Consider the following 23,023-nt stretch of genomic DNA (forward strand, 5'->3'; position numbering starts at 1 on the left):
AAAAAAAAAGAAAGAAAAGAACAAGAACACTTTTCAAATGACATGCTCTTTACTAATTTTTAGCGTACCTTTGAGAAATTAAGATACAGCTGATATACTTGTGACAAAATATGACATGATACTGTTCCATATAAATCAGAGAAGGGGGAAGAGATCAAAGAACTATGCATGAAAATGTAGGTGGCTGACTCAGAATAATAAAGCCAGCTGCATCTAAATTCACCACTAAGTTCAAGTGAACCCAATGAGAAAACTATGGACATAGATTAAGCCTCATTTCACCAAACGGTAGACAAGGATCATTCCACCTCATTACTCTATTACACAAATAGGTATCTCCAGGTTACAAACTCAAAGAGCACTAGTATCTGTATTATAATCCATCTTTGGAAAACAGACTATTTGAAGGAAGACAAAACCAAAATGCAACTGTGTGGTTTCCAGAGCAATTTATTCGGGAAAATCTATTCAATATGTCATCAACAGTTCTCCTGTGTGTATTGTGCTGATAAATAGACACTGAGAGGATTTAACAAGTTCATCATTTAATAAGTCTGAATTCAATTTTCACCACATGGTATTATACACGGTCATCTGTTGAAACAGATTTCTTTTTTAACAGATCTTGGTTTAAAAAAGTCATAGATAGATACTGTGAGTTCTGTATAAACTGGTTAGATCCTTTGTTTTAACTTATAAGCCTCAACTTCACCGCAGAATAAAGAATGTAGGCCAAAGAAAGCATTATCGGTCACTCGTATAGAACAGTATTGTTTCTATAATTTGAAGCTTTCTGAATGGACGGGTTCAGGTCTGATGTAACTGTAAAAAGATTACTTAATGAATAGACTATATGGAAATTGTACAAAATGTTATTACCTTTAATCATGAGTAGCTTAAACAGCACTATATCACTAATTGCTATTCAAAATCAAAAACGTATTTTTGAATCCCCAAGAAGGTAGCATGTGTACACAACCATACCGCCTTGTACTTAGGGGTGTGTCAATACATAATTCAACAGAAACTTTGGCTTTAGGAAAGAGTCACAAATATTTAAAAGAATGGCTTTAATCGTCATTTTAAGTATACGGTAGGGGAAAAGTGTGCTTTAATTAAATATACATCATACCAGTGATGCTGGCAAGGTTGAAAGTTACTCCTAATGTTAATAGCTATAAAAACTAGTTTGTACATAACAAGACAATGAGAGGAAAAAGCAGTCCCTTTGAAACAAAATTCTCAAATAAAAAATGTTCACAGTGGTTCGTATCAACAGTATGCATTTTATGACAAGAACATGTACAGATTCAGAGCACCCTAGGGCTCTCTTTATGTCCTAAAGAAAATGAGCATTTATATGATTATAGGTTGTACTGAATTAAAAAAAAGATCAATTGTACACTTACCCCTCAGAAAGGATAAACCGTCCTGGGGTGTACAGCGTTAACACCATCATTAAAATTGTTTGCAAAAGGAATAGAGAATTAAAAAACAAAACACTTTTTGGAGTGAAGTCTTTCATTTGCTGTTATAACCAGCAAATGCCATTCACTAAATCAAACACGGAAGGAAGGGCCCCCACAAACACAGATCTATCTGAGCAAGCTGACCGGTACACATTACAGTCTTAAAAATGACGGTTATATACTCTATGTTACAAGTCCCAACTAGGCAGTGTCAAAATGACATCTATTTCTTTGCTTGTTTTGTGATCATACCCCTTGGAGGTGTTACAGGTCTCGTGGCATTTGGCTTCTTTTTCTCTGCAGGCTTTAAAATCTGGAGAGATTCAAAAGAGTTCATTTTAGAAAATATACTCAACTCCAAATCTTGAGAGTCCTTAAATCTCATTCAAATCTTTTGTTCAGATGGTGTTTACAATTGCCCCAACAACTGTGAAAGCCCTCCTAGCATATTAATACAAGCTAAGGTGACATGTAAACATTTAGTAATCAACGCTATGATGAACAGATAAAATCTATGATACGGACAAATTATTTTGTCTCTGACTAAAACAATTTTCTGAAGTCTACACCTGGGAGTATCTTTAGCTACTCCTGATATAGGAGAGAAAGGCCTTTATAAAAAGTGTTTCTCCAACCTGTAGGAGTCTTTGCACAATCTCTGGAATTTTGGAAGCTGCAAGTTCTCTCTGATAATTGGTAAAAACTGTTTTAATTCATTTAACTGATGACTGCCACATCATTTGGTGGCTGTACTTAAGTTTATGATTAGGCCGGCATGAAGCTATACAAGTTTACCATAATAAGCAAATGAGAAAAAGATTGAGGCAGATTCTAAATAATGCTTTTGTGCCAAGTGGAGGCTAAATGATGTCATGGGACATCCACAGAAGTTTTGTGCAAGTTAGACTAGAGGGCAGAACTAAGTAAACACATAGCATGAGGCATTTAGTACTTTTCACATGCAAGTGGTGGTTTAATTTTAGCTGAACATTACATCGCCACTATGGCTTTAGATTTACAGTAAAAGAGCTGTAAGCATAAGGAGCCAATATGCAATGCCAAAAATTATAATTCAACACTGGGGAAAAGATGCCATAATACATTTTTTCTTTTACAAGAGATCCACACATTATTCAACTAGAACACAGGCTGATTAAGGGAAAATAAAAATTTAGCCTACTCAGCATAAATGAACACTAGGCAAAAATATAATTATGTTTTTCAATCAGCAAAATTCAAACATATTAAAAGGAAATAATGTTGAAAGTATGCTCTACCTGAAAAGAACACATTAGTGTTTCGTCCACACTCATCATGGCACCTGCATTGTCAAACTCTCCACAATAATTGGGTGCAGAAAACAGAGTGACCAACTGCCTCTTTGCAAAAAATTCATATCCATCTTCAACCACCTTGAAGAGAAAATATTTTCAGTATAAACAGGTGCAAATATTAGGTGAGTAAAACCATGTTTCAGTTTCCCATTGAGCCTGTCTTGTGTTCCAGAGACACTTTGTATAAATAAGCAATACCTACCCACCAAAATCAACAAGGAGAATCTGTGCTCACACACATGCTCTTAAGTGTACATGTAAAATTCAAAATCAATACCTGATGGGCTCTACATATAAGATCCAAATCATGCTTATGGAGAAATTTTGCAACCACTTCTGCACCAAATGTGAAGGACACTCCTCTGTCATTTTCACCCCAGCCTAAGACATCTTTATCGGGGTCAGACCACAAAAGATCACAAAGAAGACCTTGATCTGGTACATCAGTTGGTCGCATAATTCGCCGAATCTGCTCCATAGATTGAAGATCTGGTGATAAACCTATTCAATGAAAACAAGAAAAATGAAGAAAGCAGAACTTTTAAAAGGGTATTACCCCTTCGAAAGTTCCATTTGTCTACAGAGAAATTCAACAATCCTGACACAAAAACTGAAATCTACGATGTTTTAGTTTTGGTTAAAAGAAAAAAACACACACACAGAAAAAGGACAACTGGATACATGCTGGAATTATATGCACTAATGCATGGGGCGTAGTAGGTTTAAACAGTACATGGAGAGTTACCCCAATAGACAGAACACTGTAAAATCCAGTGACTTAAAAAACTCCTCTGTGTGCTTCCCCAGTTGATGACAATAATGAGCGATGTTATAACTGATGGCTTGTAATGACTGAGCTGAGAAGGATGCTCGGATGTGAGGTAGTTCTCTAGGCAACCTGCACTGTTCACAGACCATTAAATCTACAGGAACACATTGTCTCGAGTTGCAATATGGGATGCATATCATGTGAGATAAAAACCATGTATCCAACTCTACCAAAACCTGTGTGAGTACAGGAGCACAGAGATCTCTTTAGAATCACTATATTAATTCCATTAAAGAAGGCACGACCAGTGAGCAAAACAAAATGGCTTATAAAACATATATGTATATATTTTTAGAGATAGATCTTGCTCTGTTACCTAGGCTGCAGTGCAGCAGTATGATCATGACTCATTGTAGCCTTAAACCCTGGGGCTCAAGTGATCCTCCTGCCTCAGCCTCCCAAACAGCTACAACTACAGGTGTGCACCATTACACCTGGCTAATTTTTAAAACTTTTTCTAGAAACGGGGGTCTCGATTACAGGCTGTTCTCATATTCATATTCATGGCATCAAGCAATCCTCCCACCCTGGCATCATCTCAAAGTGCTGGGATTACAGGTGTGAGCCACTATGCCTGGCCAAAATAGCTTTAAAATCCAAGTCAGAAAAAGTTCTGAGAGGATAAAAAACAGATCAAGTGAAAATCTATTCACATCTTCAGTGTTCTAGAGGATCTCTGGCATAGACAAGTTACATGTTCATTTTATAGTTAAAAATACTTTTCTTGGCTGGGTGTGGTGGTTCACGCCTGGAATCCCAGCACTTTGGGAGGCCGAGGCAGGCAGATCATGAGGTCACAAGATTGAGACCATCTTGGCCAATATAGTGAAACCCCATCTCTACTAAAAATACAAAAAAATCAGCCGGGCGTGGTGGTGTGCGTCTCTAATCCTAGTTACTCGGGAGGCTGAGGCAGGAGAATCACTTGAACCCAGGAGGCAGAGGTTGCAGGAGGCCGAGATTGTGCCACTGCACTCCAGCCTGGCAACAGAGCAAGACTCCGTCTCAAAAGCACTTTTCTGAGCTGGGCACGGTGGCTTATGCTTATAATCTCAGCATTTTGGGAGGCCGAGGAAGGAGGACTGCTTGAGCCCAGGTATTTGTGAGCAGCCTGGGCAACATGGTGAGACCTCATCTCTAAAAAAAATAAAATAAAAATAAAAACTTTCTGCTCTATTTTCAAGCCTAATTTATAGAGTCTGGAACTCCCTATAATAAATCAATTGGTTACTCAAGATTTTTATCCAAATGATCTTGGCTGTGTCAGAGTGAAACTGCAATGCAACACATCAACAAAAGAGAGTTCTGTCAGAGGAAGTCATCCCAATGATAACTCACAAACGTCAAAGTAGTCACCCTTTGGAAGGGATCAAAACCTATTCACAACAAAAATCAGTCCACCTACCTCCATGACAGCAGAATATCTTCTCATCCACGATGGCTGCTATCGGTAAACAGTTAAAACAGTCTGTGAAAGTTTTCCATAATTTAATGTTGTATCTTCTTTTACCTGCGATTAAAAAGAGAGTATTACTGTTCTTTCTGTAGAATCATTCTCTCAAGATAATTTCCCCCAAAGCAAGATTCTGGGTACCTTTTAAGCAAACAAAACTATGTTTTCATTAAGAATCTTAATAAAACAGTCTTAAGACTCTTAAAATAAGAGCTGGGCATGGTGGCTCATGCCTATAATTCCAGCACTTTGGGAGGCTGACGTAGGAGGATTGCTTGAGCCCAGGAGTTCAAAGTACTGAGACCCCATCTGTTTAAAGTAAAAAGTTAAAAAAAAAAAAAAAGACTCTCCCAGAGGGAAGAGGTTTAGGAGAGACACATTTGATCTAAAAGCAATGACTTACATTTTCACATGAAATCTTTTAAAATTTCACAGAAACGAGAATTCTGGATTTGATAATGATTAAGGATTACCATCAAATCCCAAGAATTATCTGGTGGCATAAATTCTGTGTGAAATCCAGTCTGCTCTGTCCAATCTCACCACAGGTAGTTCCTTACTTCTGAAGGCAATTAGGAACTTACACATGTGGCATTACCACCTTCCTTCTGAGGAAACCTCTGAGTTAACACCCATCCCCTATGTACCCGCCTCAGTGCTCTAGCAGGAGGCACAATGATCACAGGGCAGTGGATGCTTCTCATAGGCACTACAGGACACCTGTTTCCAACACTGTACAGACTCCACATGCTCCCACAGGCCTGATGTCACAGGCTGGTCATGTTCCCTCACCAGCACAGGTATCCACACATTCTGGAGTCAGAGTGGTTCTGATAGAAATATGCCTCTATGTACCATTTCTACAGGAAACCTATGTTCTGAGTTTAAAATCTACTCACATACCTTGCAAAAACAAATTTCCCTGGATTGGTTCAGGATCGTCCAATTGTCCAGATGCCTTTGTCTCCTGTACCTTACTACACGAAGCACAATCTTTAAAAATCAAGAGTTTGGCTGGGCATGGGGGCTCACGTCTGTAATCCCAGAACTTGGGGAGGCTGAAGCAGGTGCATTACCTGAGGTCAGGAGTTTGAGACCAGCCTGACCAACATGGAGAAACCCTGTCTCTACTAAAAACACAAAAATTAGCTGAGTGTGGTGGTGCTTGCCTATAGTCCCAGCTACTTGGGAGGCTGAGGCAAGAGAATCGCTTGAACCTGCCTGGGAGGTGGAGGGTGTGGTGAGCCGAGACTGCCACTGCACTCCAGCCTGGGCAACAAGAGCAAAACTCCATCTCAAAAACAAAAACAAAAAAACAAGTGTTTGTCCTTAGTCTCTTTTCTGTGCTATCCTGGGGACTACAGGGATATCTAAAGGTTAAACCTGTATCTCTCCTTTGAGAGTTAAGAGCCAGCCCAAGCAACTGACCTCCTGAAGTATTCAAACCCCACATTGTAATGCAAATCAAGCAGCATAGGGAGTTTAGCAAAGGGCTTGAAATGTAATGCAAATTCAACAAATGTTTGCCTTCTCCCTCTATCTTTTCTCCCGAAGATTTCTGGTTTCTCAATAACTAGGTCTAACTCTGACCATGGTTCACCCTATTGTGCATTTCTTTAGAGGCTACTAATTCCTTCAATGGGGGGGGGGGGGGGATCGGTTCTGAAAGCTTAACAACTCCTCCCTACAAAAGGCTGAAGGGCAATCTGCAAAATCACCACCTCCAATTTCCAACAGCAATACTACTAATACTACTACTTAATCTAAGATGCTCCAAAATTTGAAACTCTTTGAGCACTTACATGATATTCAAAGGAAATGCTCATTGAAGCATTCTGGATTTCCAATTTTTGGATTAGGGATGTTTAATCAGTAATTATAACACAAATATTTTTTTTTAAAAAATCTGAAACCTGAAAGACTTCTAATCCCAAGCATTCCAGGCAAGGAATACTTAACCTGTATTATAAAAACAGGGCTAGGGGCTGTCTTAATCCCTCAGTGATAGTGACTTCCGTTTTCCCCAAGGTCAGCTTCACTTCTTGATTTTTTTTTTTTTTGAGGCAGGGTCTCACTCATCACCCAAGTAGGTGGAGTGAAGCAATGCAATCTTGGCTCATTGCAACCTTTGTCTCCTGGGTTCCAGGGATTCTCCAGCCTTAATCTCCTGAGTAGCTGGGACTATAGGCATGCAATACCACACTTAATTACTGTATTTTTAGTAGAGATGGGTTTTCACCATGGCGGCCAGGCTGGTCTTGAACTCCTGACCTCAAGGGATCCACCCACCTAGGCCTCCCAAAAATGCTGAGATTATAGGCAGTGAGCTACCACACCTGGCCTTTGATTCTTTAGTTATGTCACATACACCAGCTTCCCTTGCCAAGTCCTGCTGGCCCCTCCATCAACAATCAGTTCGTTTCCTCCTGTAAAACGCCTCTCAGCATTTTAAGCACAGGGCTGCCTCTCTGTCTACTCTCTTCATTTCCTGACTAAGGCCACCTCAGACCACTAGGAACATCTGGCTCCTGAAAGGTTTAGCCTGGGTAATCGCCTAGCTTCCAAATCCTAGGATTCTGAGCCAGAACCTACAATGCGGTTTCCCATTATTGTACACCAGACAGCTCTGGTAACAGAAATGGATCAACAAACACTCATGTTTTACCCAACAACATACGCCTCAGCTTTTGTCACATTTGCAAACTTAAAAAAAAAAACAAAAACACAACGAAATGGTGGTATAAAGTATTCATGTACTTGGAAAACAGGTAGTGTTTTTTTTTTTTTAAATTGTCCTATGTAAATCAACATTTGAATAAAACTTTTCATTTTAATAAAATTAATATATATTATACATATATTAAATGTTTGCAAGCCTTCAACCAAAAGCCACCTATGTCAAGGGCACTTTTATGCCCACAGGTAGACAAGGTCTATAAATTGTGTTGATGACCAAACAGGAGTTGAAACTGGTATCAACCAACACTGATCTTCTAAGTCATTTTTACAGGCCTCTGCATTAAGTAGAAACTGAAACCGATGCAGTCAATGTCATTACATCAGGATATACATCACAAAAATGAGGTCATCTGGATGTGAACTTCACCAAGGTAAACATGTAAAGTATTTGCTGGGCTAACAGCTACTTAAAAGGAACCCTTTCTTAACTCAAGAGTAACACTTGGAGTAAGTATCCAAAACTTGCTGGTTGGGTGTGGTGGCTCATGCCTGTAATCCCAGTACTTAGGGAGGCTAAGGCAGAAGAACTGCTTGAGCCCGGAAATTACAGGTCGCAGTAAACTATGATCCTACCTCTGCACTCCAGTCTAAGGCTCTGTCTCAAAAACAAACAAGCAAAAAACCCCACCACCTGTCTCTTATTTCACTACCTATGGAGCAGTAACTGGCTTACTGGTACTTCTTTGATACAGAATTACTGTTAATTTCAAGTATCTTTCCTGTACAGGTTCAATGGTTTTCAGTCAGTCCACAACCCACAGAATCTTTGTCCGTGATGATTCCACCCACCCCATCTTACCAGGTGGATCTCAAGGTCACAGACCAAGCAAACATCCAATTGTGGGAAAGGGTTATGGTAGCAGAAGGGCTCAGTCTGTGAGTATATTTCTAGGATGCACTTCTAACAAATGTGCTAGCTCAACTCATCTATGTGAAATTGAGACGGAAAAACACCACATCTTGAGACTCTAAGTCACAATGTGGTCTTGGGGAGGACCACAGGGGCAACCCTTTGCTGATCTCCCTATAATCACATTAGCAAATGTCAAGTATCTGAAGCTCCTTAACTACCCCTTCACTTCAAACCTGAAAACCTCCTGGCAGAAATGATGAGCACATGCCGGGCGCGGTGGCTCAAGCCTGTAATCCCAGCACTTTGGGAGGCCAAGGCGGGTGGATCACGGGGTCAACAGATCGAGACCATCCTGGTCAACATGGTGAAACCCCGTCTCTACTAAAAATACAAAAAATTAGCTGGGCATGGTGGCGCGTGCCTGTAATCCCAGCTACTAAGGAGGCTGAGGCAGGAGAATTGCCTGAACCCAGGAGGCGGATGTTGCAGTGAGCCAAGATCGCGCCATTGCACTCCAGTCTCGGTAACAAGAGCGAAACTCCGTCTCAAAAAAAAAAAAAGAAAAGAAAAAGAAATGATGAGCACAAAAGCAGGTGGAGGTGAGGATTCAAAACCTTTTCTGACATAAAATCCTTTATCAAACTGATTGTTTTCAAAGCTTTAAGAACTGTGTTTTGTCAACAGTCAAATCAAAGTGCACCTTTAATTAAACAATCCAAATGGGTCACAAAATGTGTAAAATACTTTTACAATCTTTTTTTTTAAAAATAGTTTTGCATTCTTTGTTCAGCACATTTTAGTTTTAGGAAAGTTATTGCCATTCTTCCTGGGTGTGGATAAGCCAGAAGAAGAAAAACTGTAATAATTAAAAAACCTAATTATTTATATATTGCAAGATTCCATTTGTATAAAATGTTCTTTAGAAAAGACAGAAAGTAGATTAGTCACTGCTTGGGGGCTATGGTGATGGTCGAATAACTATAAATTTACAAATCACTAAATTGTACACTTTTTTGGGGGGGACGGAGGAAGTTTCACTTGTTGCCCAGGCTGGAATACAATGGCATAGTCTTGGCTCACTGCAACCTCCGCCTCCCGGGTTCAAACAATTCTCCTGACTCAGCCTCCTTAGTAGCTGGGATAACAGGCATGCACTATCATGCCCTATTTTTTTTTGTATTTTAGTAGAGAGACAGGGTTTCACCATGTTGGTCACGATGGTCTTGAACTCCTGACCTCAGGTGATCAACGCACCTTGGCCTCCCAAAGTGCAACTGGGATTACAGATGAATTTTATGGAATGAAATTACATAATAAAGTTGCTTTAGAAAACCATTTGGAATGGTTCTCAGATTTCTACTAAGAATTAAGTTATCTGTGAATACAACAATTATCTTAAAGAAACCATTACCATGGAGCATTACTTCCTAATCTGATCATAAAAGAATCCAAGACCTTATTTATTATAGCAGCAGTGTTACTTTTCTACCCAAGAGAGAAAAAACTGGCTGGGCACTGAGGCTCACACCAGTAATCCCAGTGGGTAGCCAAAGCAGGCAGATTCCTTGAATCCAGGAGTTGGAGATCAGCTTAGGCAACAAGGTGAAACCGTCTCTACAAAAAAATACAAAAATTAGCCGGGTGTGGTGGTGCATGTCTGTAGTCCTAGCTACTTGGAGGCTAAGGTAGGAGGATCGCTTGAGCCCAGGAGGCAGAGGTTGCAGTGAGGTATGGAACTTCTGCACTCCACCCTGGGCAACAGAGTGAGACTCCATTTTCCCCACCCCTCCCAAAAGAAGCTAAGCCAAAAACAAGTTAAGAAACAGAAAACATGAGAGATGACACCACTGCATTTAAACTCTCACAATTCCTAACAGAAGTATGTGATAACTGTTTACCATAAAGTATCTTAATTTCAATAACTCTTCCTTAGATATAGAAAAGTACTTACATTCATCATAAAATCCATAAATTCTGTTGATGCTGGCACATTCATGGTTCCCTCTGAGAAGAAAAAAATTCTCAGGATATTTGATTTTGTAGGCCAGTAAGAGGCAGATTGTCTCCAATGACTGCTTTCCCCTGTCCACATAGTCCCCAAGAAACAGGTAGTTGCTTTCTGGCGGGAAACCACCGTACTCAAAAAGTCGCAGCAAATCATAGTATTGCCCATGGATGTCACCTAGAAGCAAGAATTTTGTTACACAGTGTTCCCATACTTACAGCTCAATCCACTAACAAAGCTTTGGAAAGATATTCTTTAAATATTAATTGTGCAGTGGCACTGACTTCTAGTAATGAGAGTTTAATTTGACAGCCAACACTAAGTAATTTCCAATCTTGCATCATATTTAGTTCAACCAAGCTTATTAAAATTTTTGAGTATATGTGTATGTCCAGAACCCCACACAAAATTCAACTAATTAAGAATTTATGGCCGGGCGCGGTGGCTCAAGCCTGTAATCCCAGCACTTTGGGAGGCCGAGGCGGGTGGATCACGAGGTCAAGAGATCGAGACCATCCTGGTCAACATGGTGAAACCCCGTCTCTACTAAAAAATACAAAAAATTAGCTGGGCATGGTGGCTTGTGCCTGTAATCCCAGCTACTCAGGAGGCTGAGGCAGGAGAATTGCCTGAACCCAGGGAGTGGAGGTTGTGGTGAGCCGAGATCGCGCCATTGCACTCTAGCCTGGGTAACAAGAGCGAAACTCAGTCTCAAAAAAAAAAAAAAAGAATTTATTCTGTGTAAAGGATTATAATGTCTAGGCATGCCTTCTTGCCAAGTAACATGCTTTTCCTTTCGGGCTGACTGATCAATATCAGATCTCTGACAGTTTAGTCTCTGGGTACTGTGTCAGCAGAACTGCTACACTTATAGTAAGCCTTGGCCCCAACTGAACAAAAACACATACATACATACATACACACTACCCCACCTCCCACCCACCAACACATTTAGCTTTTAATTTCTCCCTGCAAGATAATGCCAAAGAACATTTTACTTTAAAAACATGCACACAAAGTTTTATAGATGCAGTCAAATATGCTATAAGAATATATTACTCAAATGAATAAAGTTTAGTTTTTACATTAAGACACAGATTATGTGCTCCTATTATATAGAAAACAGAACCCCAAAATCAGCATCAAAGAAGTTCTATTTTTAGCTATTCCCAGTGTTGCTTTAAGCTTAAATATATTCCTATACATCCATGTAGTTCAGACCTTTCCTTAGCTCTCCATTCTTAGTTTCCTTTTTTTCTTCTGCAATGGTCATTCCTTCAGCGAAGTGTTTGTTTTTAAACTAAGTCCATTAGAAGTATTTATTCTAAAGCTACTATGTAACTCAATTTTAAGTCGTTCCAGGCTATTCACAAACAGGAAAATGATTCTGCTAGCTAATACAAGGTCATCAACATATCTTTGATTCAGTCAATCAATCATGTAACCAAAGATAACTTGTGTACCCCAAACTTACCACATATTTTGAGTGGTGCTTCAAGTTCTAGCAGGATAGGCTGACTGAGAAAGATCTCACGAGACTTTAAGCACAGTCCTCTGATTTCATTCTCCTGAAGCTGGACATTCTTACCAGGCTTGGACCCTCTCACTGCAGAGGAGAAAAACCCTAATTAGTCCAATTAAGCTAAAATACAAAATACAAGATTCAGATAAAGGGGCAAAAACATGGTTTAACTAGCTTTCTGAGTGGCGTGATTTTCAGGACACTTGTAATAACCATGGTTTTAATGCCTAATTAGAATCTTAAAATCTTAAACGAGATTTAATTGCATCTTCGATATCAAGTAAGACTTCTTTTATAGTATTCCAAAAAGGTGGCCATCCTGTCTGTGCAAGTGCTGTTAGAAACAGGATTGGAAATATACTTAGAACCTTCCCAATCGGTGTTTTTCAGAGGACCATGGGTATCTCCTCCTGAGGATCTCTGATTTAATTTACCTGTGAAAAAAAAGTTAGTGTTGTTTTCATTTCATTAAGAAAATGTTAACTCATTGTACTTATTTCGCCATGCAATTTCTGGGCTTCCATTTGTGTTTATACTCATGTCTGTATAGGGCACAGGATGTCAGTCATGTGCTATCCTGTAAAAAAAAAAGCACATTTCCTAATAATTTCAACAAATAATAATGGGAGAAAGAAATCACTGCATAGCACGGAGCATCCACACCACCAGGGCACTTAGGGTTCCATCAAAGTAAAAACTGCGACAGAGCTCACTTGTCAGCAGGTAGGTAGCTGTGGGAAAGAAGAAATGTTATGTTTTGATTCCAGTTGCAACTAGATACAGATTAAGTAGCATTGAACTACTAAATGTACCCTAATTTTACAGTTATAAAGTGGCCCCTTCATGAAACGGTCTAGCAAAATGATTTGCTGGCAGAGTCTAGGTAAGTATGGGGCCTGATTATCCTCAACTGGAATCCAAGTTTTGTTACTTGTTTTGTACAAAGATTTATACAATCAGGCATTCTGTGAATAAAATGGAAGTTAAAACAGGATCAGACTAAATACAGAACTTGAGCCTTCATCTTTCCATCATTAAATCCTGTATCAAGTGATTCAGTTTTAGAAAACCAGAGAATCCATGAGATTAAATCCATGTTGCTAATTTAAATTTCTTGGTTTTGGAGGCTTTATATTAAAACCATAAACTCATTTAACTTAATAGGTGAATAACAGCAATAAGCTTAACTGGTTTGTCTCCAGCTTTGTTCTGTATATATCTAAGTAACTACATTAGAGAGTAGTAAATATTACTCAAGTGAAAAACCTGACACATTTGTTGAGAATTGTGGAGAATCATTTTCCATTAAAAGGGTTATGCCAAGTTTCCAAAATATTGCCTTAGGTAAAGTCATCTTCAACATGAATTAATTTTTGAGCAGATATGGAACATACTGGAGAAGTATTATTTTTTCAATGAAAAGTTGCAAGAAATGATAGTAAGAGAGAAAACAAAAATTCTTCAAGCATACAATGAAGTAAACATTAGATTCAAGGCTGGACTGGGAGGAAGCCAGGAGCCCCACATTTCTGGATTGGTTCCATTGCTTTGGGAAAATCACTTCACTTTCGGACCCCAAATATGTAACTGACAAAGTCTCATTCTGATAAGAATGTTATACAAGAAGCAATAAAAGCAGTGTAATGCCAGGCATGGTGGATCATGCCTGTAATCCCAGCACTTTGGGAGGCTGGGATGGGCAGATCACTTGAGGTTGGGAGTTTGAGACCAGCCTGATCAACACAGAGAAACCCTGTCTGTATAAAAATACAAAATTAGCTGGGCGTGGTGGCGGTCACCAGTAATCCCAGCTGCTTGAGAGGCTGAGGCAGGAGAATTGCTTAAACCTGGGAGGCGGAGGTTGCGGTGAGCAGAGCAGAGATGGCGCCGCTGCACCACTCCACCCTGGGCAACAAGAGTGAAACTGTCTCCAAAAAAAAAAAAAGCCCCACAAAAGCATTACTGATAGTTTTCGAGGAGAGATATCAAACAGACACATATTTAATACAACAGCTACTGAGCAACAAAAAATATATTTTCCATAAGTCATTTTCTCTCTAGACACCCATGCAGAGTTAGAATTCAAGAAATACTCCTGATGAAAGATGGGATTCCTGCTTCATTGGCTAGAAAACGCCAATCATTAGTGATTTAACCACAAGTTAACCATAAACTTGGGCAGACTGCCCATCAGGAAGCTTTATTTTTGGCTAGGAAGGAAATCCTAGAAACTTCCGGTTTCAAGTGAATTTTTTTCAGCAGAGTCCCACACTTATGAATGAATAGCTGACTCTAAGTCTTCCAGGAGAATACTTCTGAGATAATTTTGGCTCACAGTATATGATAGCAGCCTTTGTTGTATGAATGCTATTGTATTTAGTCAATGCCATCAGATGAAATCAATGTTGCTAACAATTTGTTTTTTGGGTTTGGAAGCTCCCCACTACCACCCCTAAACATAGTTTATATTTAACTCCTTTATCCTGTTTCTCCGTTTGTCCTTAGGGTGGGAGCATTCAGAGATTAGTGAAAAGCAAAAGCAAGACTACCAACAATTTAAAAATCCTTCTTTTTTGAGAGAGGGGCTCACACTGGTGCCTAGGCTGGAGTGCAGTGGCATAATCATAGCTCGCTGCAGCCTCAAACTACAAGGCTCAAGTGATCCTCCTGCTTTGGCCTCCCAAAGTGCTGGGATTACAGGCATGAGCCACCACACCTGGCCTTAAAAATTACTCTTAATGTTAAGATTAGATGCAGCTTTTCCAGAAAATATGAAGATTATTTATTTTGAGACAGAGTTTCACTCTTGTTGCCCAAGCTGGAGTACAATGGCGTGATCTCCGTTCACTGCAACCTCTGCCTCCCGAGTTCAAGTGATTTTCCTGCCTCAGCCTCCCAAGTAGCGGGGATTACAGGCATGTGCCACCACGCCTGGCTAATTTTGTATTTTTAGTAGAGACAGGGCTTCTCCATGTTGGTCGGACTGGTCTCAAACTCCCGACCTCAGTTGATCCGCCCACCTCAGCCTCCCAAAGTGCTGGGATTACAGGCGTAAGCCACCGTGCCTGGCCAAGATTTATATTTAAAGAACAGTCCTTATGAGAAACATCAACAAACATGGTCTGAAAGCTTCTTAAGTTCCCTACAATCAGCAGAAGGAAAAAAATATATGAAGACAGAAACTACCAAAACCCTCTTCCATCAGTTATCATACGGCTGCTCAGCCTTCAGGCCTCTGCTCAGACACCACACTTCACCCTGGAGAAAAGCTTCTCTCATTCATCTCCTCTCCCCTCACAAGCCTGCTGCATGCTTTTTGGAGGGATCTCTCAACATCAGGTCACTACCCACCACACCTCATGATTTTATTTGTATTCTACTTGCCAGTTGGCTTCTGCCCGCTCATCTGGACCCATGGGTAGAAAGTAAACCCACAGCAGTAGTCCCGCTCTGTAGCACACACAAGCCATAGCCAGCACGCAGCAGGTGCTCAAAATTTGTCGAATGACTGCAGTCTGGATAAATCTTTAAGTACTGTTGACTGGTAGCATTAGAATCAAACATACATTCCAGAGTACATACTTCTGATTAGCAAAAAGCCTGTTTCTGTGCTATAAAATTACAAAACAATAAATAGTGCCACTTGCTTACCAGCCTTTACTGGAGTATTTTTCAAAGTATTAAAATCTGGAATTACTCTTAAATTTCATGTTGAATCGTCTAACAGAGATTTCAAAATGAGGTTTGGCAGTCCAGGTGAACATTGGAGAGTTCTTAAAAGCTGCCATATAAACCGGGTGAAATCCCATCTCTACTAAAAATGCAAAAACTAGCCAGGCATAGTAGCATGCGCCTGTAATCCCAGCTACTCAGGAGGTTGAGGCATGACAATTACTTCAACCAGGGAGGTGGAGGTTGTACTGAGCTGAGATTGCACCATTGCACTACAGCCTGGGCAACAAGAGAGAAACTCCGTCTCAAAAAACAAAACAAAACAAAACAAAAAAAAACCACACACAAAAACATACCAACTCAGACCTAAGGATTTGACTTTTCAGTATAAGTATTAATATTTCTTTATCTGGCCAGAAAGGGAGATTCAAGAGAATGTCTTATTCCTGTTAAGAGTGAAGGTTGCTCTGCAGAAATGTATCTGATCTATTTATCTGGGAAATCACTGACATGAGCATATCATAAAAACTTCCACACATTTGTACTGAAAACAAATTGGTAAGAATTTGAATCATAATAAAATAACAGCCAGGTGCAGTGGCTCAGGCCTATAATCCCAGCACTTTGGGAGGCCCAGATGGGGGGATCAGGAGTTAAGCTCAGGAGTTGGAGATCAGCCTGGGCAACATGGTGACATCCAGTCTCTATCAAAATTACAAAAATTAGCTGGACATGGTGGTATGTGCCTGTAGTCCCAGCTGCTCAGGAGGCTAAGGTGGAAGGATCACTTGAGCCCGGGAGGTAGAGGCTGCATTAATCCTAGATTGTGCCACTTCACTCCAGCATGGGTGATAGAGTGAGACTCTGTCTCAAAAAAACAAATAAATAAAATAGCATTGGTAATTATTTACAATACCACCTCTTTCTCATAAGCAACACTAACTTTTTTTGAAAGTTAGTTACTGGCAACAAGCAAAGCAAAGATGGAAAGTATGGAAGGAAATTTAAGACAAGTTTGAGATTATTTATGAGGAATAAAAAAGTATTCTCCTCGCCCCATCAAGGTCCCTTAATTGTTTAAAGAAAATCATATTAAAGAAATAGCATACACTAAAAAAGCACTAGCTGAATTCTAATGAAGTTTCAGAACCTAAGAAAGGCACAAGTGGTATAAAAATAAGCCAACGAAGATTTTGCTGTTTTAAAATAATCCTGTTAAAGTAGGTGATAATTTTAGCAACATGCCACATCATATTCATTCAGTGAATTAATAGCCTCATGATATTTGACAGATTTGGGAAAATAAGACTCAAACCAAAACAACAGTAAATATTTCCAACATTAAGCATTCCCATAAACAACTGAGTTTTTTTCTGCAAAAGATATAAACCATACAAATATTACCAAGAATCCTTTGGGTTGGTTGGGCACAGTAGCTCACACCTGTAATCCCAGCACTTTGGGAGGCTGAGGTGGGGATATCACCTGAGGTCAGGAGTTCGAGGCCAGTCTGGCCAACATGGCAAAACCTCATCTTTAGTAAAAAAACAAAAATTAGCAGGGTATGGTGGCCCATGCCTGTAGTCCCAGCTACTCAACAACGGAGGCTGAAGCAGGAGAATCGCTTGAACCTGGGAGGCAGGGCTCCAGTGAGCTGAGATTCTGCCACTGTACTCTAGCCTGGGCAACAGAGCAAGACAAAAAAAAAAAAAAAATCCTTTGGTTTCTCTGCAAAGTCACTAGCAGGAAGACTTCCATATCTGATCAACACAATTGTTTCTACACCCTGCCCTCTCCCATCCTGACTTTCCTAATGGATGGGGTTATACCACAGGCATTTAAAAGTGGCACCAAAGCAGGGTGCTATGGCTCACACCTGTAATCCCGGCACTTTGGAAGGACGAGGTGGGAGGACTGCTTGTGGCCAGGAGTTCAAGACCAGCCTGGGCAACATAGTGAGACCCCTGTCTCTCTAAGAAAAAGAAAAACAATTAGCTAGGTATGGTGGTGTGTGCCTGTAGATTCGCTTAGTCAGGAAGCTGAGGAGGAAGGATCACTTGAATCCAGGAGTTCAGGTCTCCAGCCTGGGTGACAGAGTGAGACTCAGTCTCTACTCAAAAGTGACACCATGTTTTTCAAGGCAGATGGGACGTAGCTGCAAAACACTGTCAACTGTTCTCAATAAAGCATCGGGTTTTCTACACCTAGAGTAAAGCCAATCCATTGAAAACTTTCATTTTCCACAGTCTAAGAACACATTTTGGTAAAATACCACTGAGTAGACACTACATCTGACCCTATATTTTGAGTTTTCATTTTTTATAAGCTTTACTGTCGGTGACAATCACTCCCCTCTAGGAGAGGTATGGCAGTAAATCCCCATGAGGTGGGGAAGCTAGAGATTTCAGACAAATCACCAAGATCCACAAATGTATCACTGTTCTTGACGCTCTGGGTACAGAGGTCAAACTCTGTCCTAGAACTCCATAAGCTCCATGGAAATGAAATCTTTCCTTCCTACTCTTGAATGACTTTTCAGTTTCTTTATCTACAAAGTGACTGACACCCAGAATATTATCTCCTTCATATTCCAATCTCTATGGTCAACTAATGGCCTTAATTATAAATTAAATTAAACTGTTAAGTCCACATAATATCAATCATTCCCCTGTTTCATGATCAGGAATCCTTACCTAGTCAAGTGGGCTGACTGGCACCTTGATTCTGCACAACAGGTTATAGGTCATAATAGGACTGTGCTTTCAAAGACATTAAATCACCTCCCTAGTTTCTACAGCTGACCACTGCTAGGCTACAATTGCATGTCCATTTGCCTGGTTCTGAGGAGGAGCACCCAGGGCTCCACTCCTGCGTGTCACATCCCCCCCGCCCCGGCCCCCACAACAATGTCACACAAATCTGTCAGATTTCACTGCTGCGTCCTGCTACTGACAGGCAAGAGGGCACTGTGGGCACAAGGAGAGTAATCCTTTTTCAGTGCTGTGGTTTAAAAAAGGACCCCTGTAAGCTGCAGATCATCTGTCTCCAACAGAGCTTTCCTGCTTTGCCTAGGTGGAGAGGAAGTGGGCATACAACCGACATGCTGATGGGAAACCAAGGGCAAGGGCTCACATCACAGTTCTTACCAATGAGGGAATTGGCAGCTGACAACTTGGGTGTGAGTGTAAAAGTTACCTGCTCTGCAAAAAAAAAAGTTACAGGCTGGGCATGGTGGCTCATGCCTGTAATCTCAGAACTTTGGGAGGCTGAGGCAGGCGGATCACTTGAGGTCAGGAGTTCAAGACCAGCCTGGCCAACATGGTGAAACTTCCTCTCTACCAAAAATATAGAAACTTAGTTGAGTGTGGTGGCGCGTGCTTGTAGTCCCAGCTACTTGTGAGGCTGAGGCAGGAAAATCACTTGAACCCAGGAGGCGGAGGTTGCAGTGAGACGAGATAGTGCCACTGTACTCCAGCCTGGGTGACAGAGCAAGACTTAATTACAGATATTCATTAGGAAAGATGACTTCTGTTTTTTTTGGTTAGTATGTTAAGAAACCTCCCCCTTTTTAAACCATTATGTTTGTCCTTTGTTATCTTTAGGATCAGGGACGGCTGCCTTTTTTAAACATCAGAATATGAACGTTAAATACTGCACCAAAAAAGGTGAGCACATAGGTTATTTAAACGATCTTTTCAGAATATCTGAACACTCACTACCTTCAGAACAACCCTTATCTATCAGAGGATTAAATTTGTAAACACGTTCTGTCAGCCAGGGCAGAGGTCATATTTAAATCACTAAAGCAAGTCAGGCAATTCTGCAGAACCTGACATGGTCTAGCAGTTTGACAATGGCCTTCAAAACAAAGACGCTTCTTGCAAACCAAGATGTGAAGTAAAGTTACAACCACCTGCTATGCAAGAAAAATGCTAGCCACCACGGCTCCTTGAAAGAGGTCATTTACAAAGTAAAACTGCCCCAAATCTCACTTTTCTTCAATACATCAGACCAAACCTAGAGCTGGCTTATTTTCTCTCAAAATGCCCGGTTTTACTGTGTAGTTATTTGAATAATTAACATCAGTTATACCAAGAAGTCAACAACCTTAAGATTTTATCATCAGCAAGGCAGAGCTTGGATAAAAGCATCCATGGTGGGTTGCAGAGGTGATGCCTCCTTACAGAAAAACTACTCAGAGTTGAAAGAAAAGAACTGCAAAGGATATAGACTAAGATCTAAACCACCATACTGTTTCTCTTAAGACTTCACTTTTTCGTTAGCTTCTCAGTACTATTACTGAGCTACTTCTCAACCAGCTTATACTGCCCTCAAAAGATCCATGCTGAACATGCAAAAAAGTCCACCAAGGTCACAACAGTCTTATCCCCTCTATTTTCTGATATATTTACATCTTAAAGTATTTAGGGGAAAAAAAAAGGTTTTGGAGGCATTACAAAAAGCACAAAATTTAGGCCTGGCACGTTGGCTCACGCCTATAACCCCAGCACCTGGGGAGGCCAAAGTGGGAGGATTGCTTGAAACCAGGAGTTTAAGAACAGCCTGGGCAACACAGTGAGACTCTCATTTCTATTTTAAATCATCAAACTTAATTTTTTAAATAAAAAATTGTAAACCACATGATTTATTACCAACATCATTTAACTCAGACATCTACATATCCTCAATGGATCATCTTCAATGGTTTCTCTGCCAGTTTATCACCCACGAGAAACAATTTAAGTATATTTTGCAGCTAGCCTATTCCTGAGCCATTAAAATACACTGCTTTATTAATTTCAGCAAAAAACGAAATATAAGAAAACCTGGTTTTTAAGTGCCACATAACAAGAGGAACTATTAAGAAACAATGATCTCATTTTAGATGTATCATTATTTACCAAACTACTTACTAGAATTTTAAAGATTAAAATGAACAAAAGCTGTTTATAAATACAGAGGCAGTTATGGGCAAACCAGAATTTAGGTTAGCAAGCCTTAGATGATCTTAAAATTCTAATGTTTTTAATCCATGCAAATTCCAACTTTTCCTGTTTCCTCAGAGAAATAAAGCCCACTCTAGCCACACATATCCCTGCAGAGATAAGCAGAATTTTAAAATTTAGAAAGAAAATAACTTTTAATAAAAAGTTCCTTTCTTACTGCAAACTATTTTAATCAGTTTCTGACCAGCTGCTGCCTCAAAAAATATTAAAGACCTCTATTAATTAGTATGAAAAAGCATGGCTCTTATATAAACAACGGGCATTAAAGGACTAACAAGGTTTTCACCTATAAAACCCTGCAATAACATTTCAAGAGCATTTCAGGGGTCCTTAACGACATTCAGTGTTCTTTTTTTAAAAGACAGGATAAAAGGAAAGAATGCACAGATTAAGAAATGTACAGGACGAGATATTTTCAGGAGTTTCATTTTAATAGCTAACTTTAAAAGATCTGCAAATTCTAACACCAGAGCTGTCCAACTGCTCATGCCCTCGACTCCACCACTCACAGCATTTATAGTCCAACAATATTTTAGGGCTGTATGAGAGCAAAAAGCAGTTAAAACTGCCAAGTTCCCATTATGAAAGTGTCCAAGTTAGGGGATTTGACTGAATTCTTACAAAGTCTTGGATACAATCTTAGCCTCCGTTAACATGCCCTTGAATCTGAAAGCAGCTCATTTCAGCTTCCGTCTTTAAAAGCTGAACCTCGCCCCTCTCCCACATCAACATCAATCGCCAGGCACTTCACAAGTCTTAGGTGAGCCGAACTGCCAAGCTTTCTGTTAACCTTTACTTAACCACTGGCCACCTCCTTCTTTCCTACATAAGGTGACAGTGTTGTCTCTGGCGAGTTCTAGCTCCCGGCTATCTGGGTTTTATACCCGACAGTCACTAACTGTTTGACCTTGGTTAAGTGACTTCATCTCAGTTTCTTCTGTAAAACAATAAAAAATCGCAAATATCGCAAAGTGGTTGGGAGAATTAAACAAAATCTGGGTTAAGTACTCAAAGGATGCCTGAAACACAGTAAGCGCTTTAGAAGCGTCAGTTATGATTATTAGAGTAATAATTTCATGGGCGCAAAGCTCTTAACACAGAGCCTGGCACACTGGAAAGATAACAATACCGTCAGCCTCGTTGGCTTCCTGTTCAGATGCGCGTTCAGGAAAAGAGCGCAGAGACCTCTCTCCACGATCAGAACTTAAAAGGATTTGGGGGGCTGGCGAAGACAGGTTCTCATGCCTCTCGAAACATGAACGTTCCTTACCAAGTTACAAGAAATGGACCCCCCAAGACCTTAGAACTACGAAAAATATAAAAGCAACCAGGAAAAGAGCCCCCAAACCCGGTTCAACTCACACCCTCTTCAAACTGCTCTCCGAGAGGATGAGCACCGCAAAGTCCATCTCGCACAGTACGGCGCATGCCGTCCAGGAGGCTGGACTGGGGCCCCCAACCATCGCTCCGAAGACTCGTCCAGTGTGCAGGGGCAAACGGGTAGGGGCGGGAAACATGGGGGTGGGGAGCGGAGTTTTCAAATTCCAAGGCCAGGAGGAAGCCTGCATCCTCGTGCAATGAATGAGCGGAGCCCGGAGGGTCCACCGCTGGCGACAAGTTGGGGGATCTCAGGCCGGCCTCCCTGCGGCTGCCGCCCCGGGCCAGCGGGCCAACTAGAGGGGCTCACTCCCCGCGGTGCTGCAAGCCCAACAGGCCCCCTAGCTCCCCTCCCTCGAGCCCCCGGGGCCGCCCGCCGCCCTCGGGTCCGCCTCCGCCCGCCGCCCCTCTTACCTTCCAGTAGCCGTTGGATGATGCTGTCGATGTTGAGTTTATCTAAATCCGCCATCGCCCTCCCACCACCGACCCTCCCTCAGCGGCGCCGCCGCCGGCTCGCGCCCAGGACTCACACCTCCTTTCCCACGCCACGAGCAGAGGCGGTGGTGGCGGCGGTGGCAGCAGCCGCGGCGGGTCCCCCGCCAACCGCCCCGCTCCCTGCTTCCTCCTTCTCTCCCCACTGGAACCACGAGAAGAACAAAATGGCCGCCGACTCCTTAGACAGCCTCGGGCGGCGCACGGATGCGCGCGGGGAGTGCAGCGGCCCGGCCGGGACTTCTTTATGGGCCGTAGGGCGCGCGGAAGTG

The 23,023-nt window shown here is 41.1% G+C and overlaps 1 protein-coding gene across 1 annotated transcript; it reads right to left on the minus strand.

The window, feature by feature from the left end:
* Positions 1–432: 432 nt before the first annotated feature.
* Positions 433–22,912, minus strand: PPP1CC (protein phosphatase 1 catalytic subunit gamma). Its single transcript, XM_035257595.3, has 8 exons — positions 22,674–22,912; positions 12,157–12,288; positions 10,629–10,859; positions 5,038–5,142; positions 3,081–3,304; positions 2,747–2,881; positions 1,722–1,782; positions 433–822 (listed from the first exon to the last, which is right to left on the minus strand). The coding sequence occupies exons 1-8, from the start codon at positions 22,726–22,728 to the stop codon at positions 752–754; spliced, it is 1,014 nt and encodes a 337-aa protein (XP_035113486.1). The 5' UTR covers positions 22,729–22,912; the 3' UTR covers positions 433–751.
* Positions 22,913–23,023: the final 111 nt, after the last annotated feature.

Source organism: Callithrix jacchus, chromosome 9 (assembly GCF_049354715.1).
Source record: "Callithrix jacchus isolate 240 chromosome 9, calJac240_pri, whole genome shotgun sequence".
Classification (NCBI taxonomy): Eukaryota; Metazoa; Chordata; class Mammalia; order Primates; family Cebidae; genus Callithrix; species Callithrix jacchus.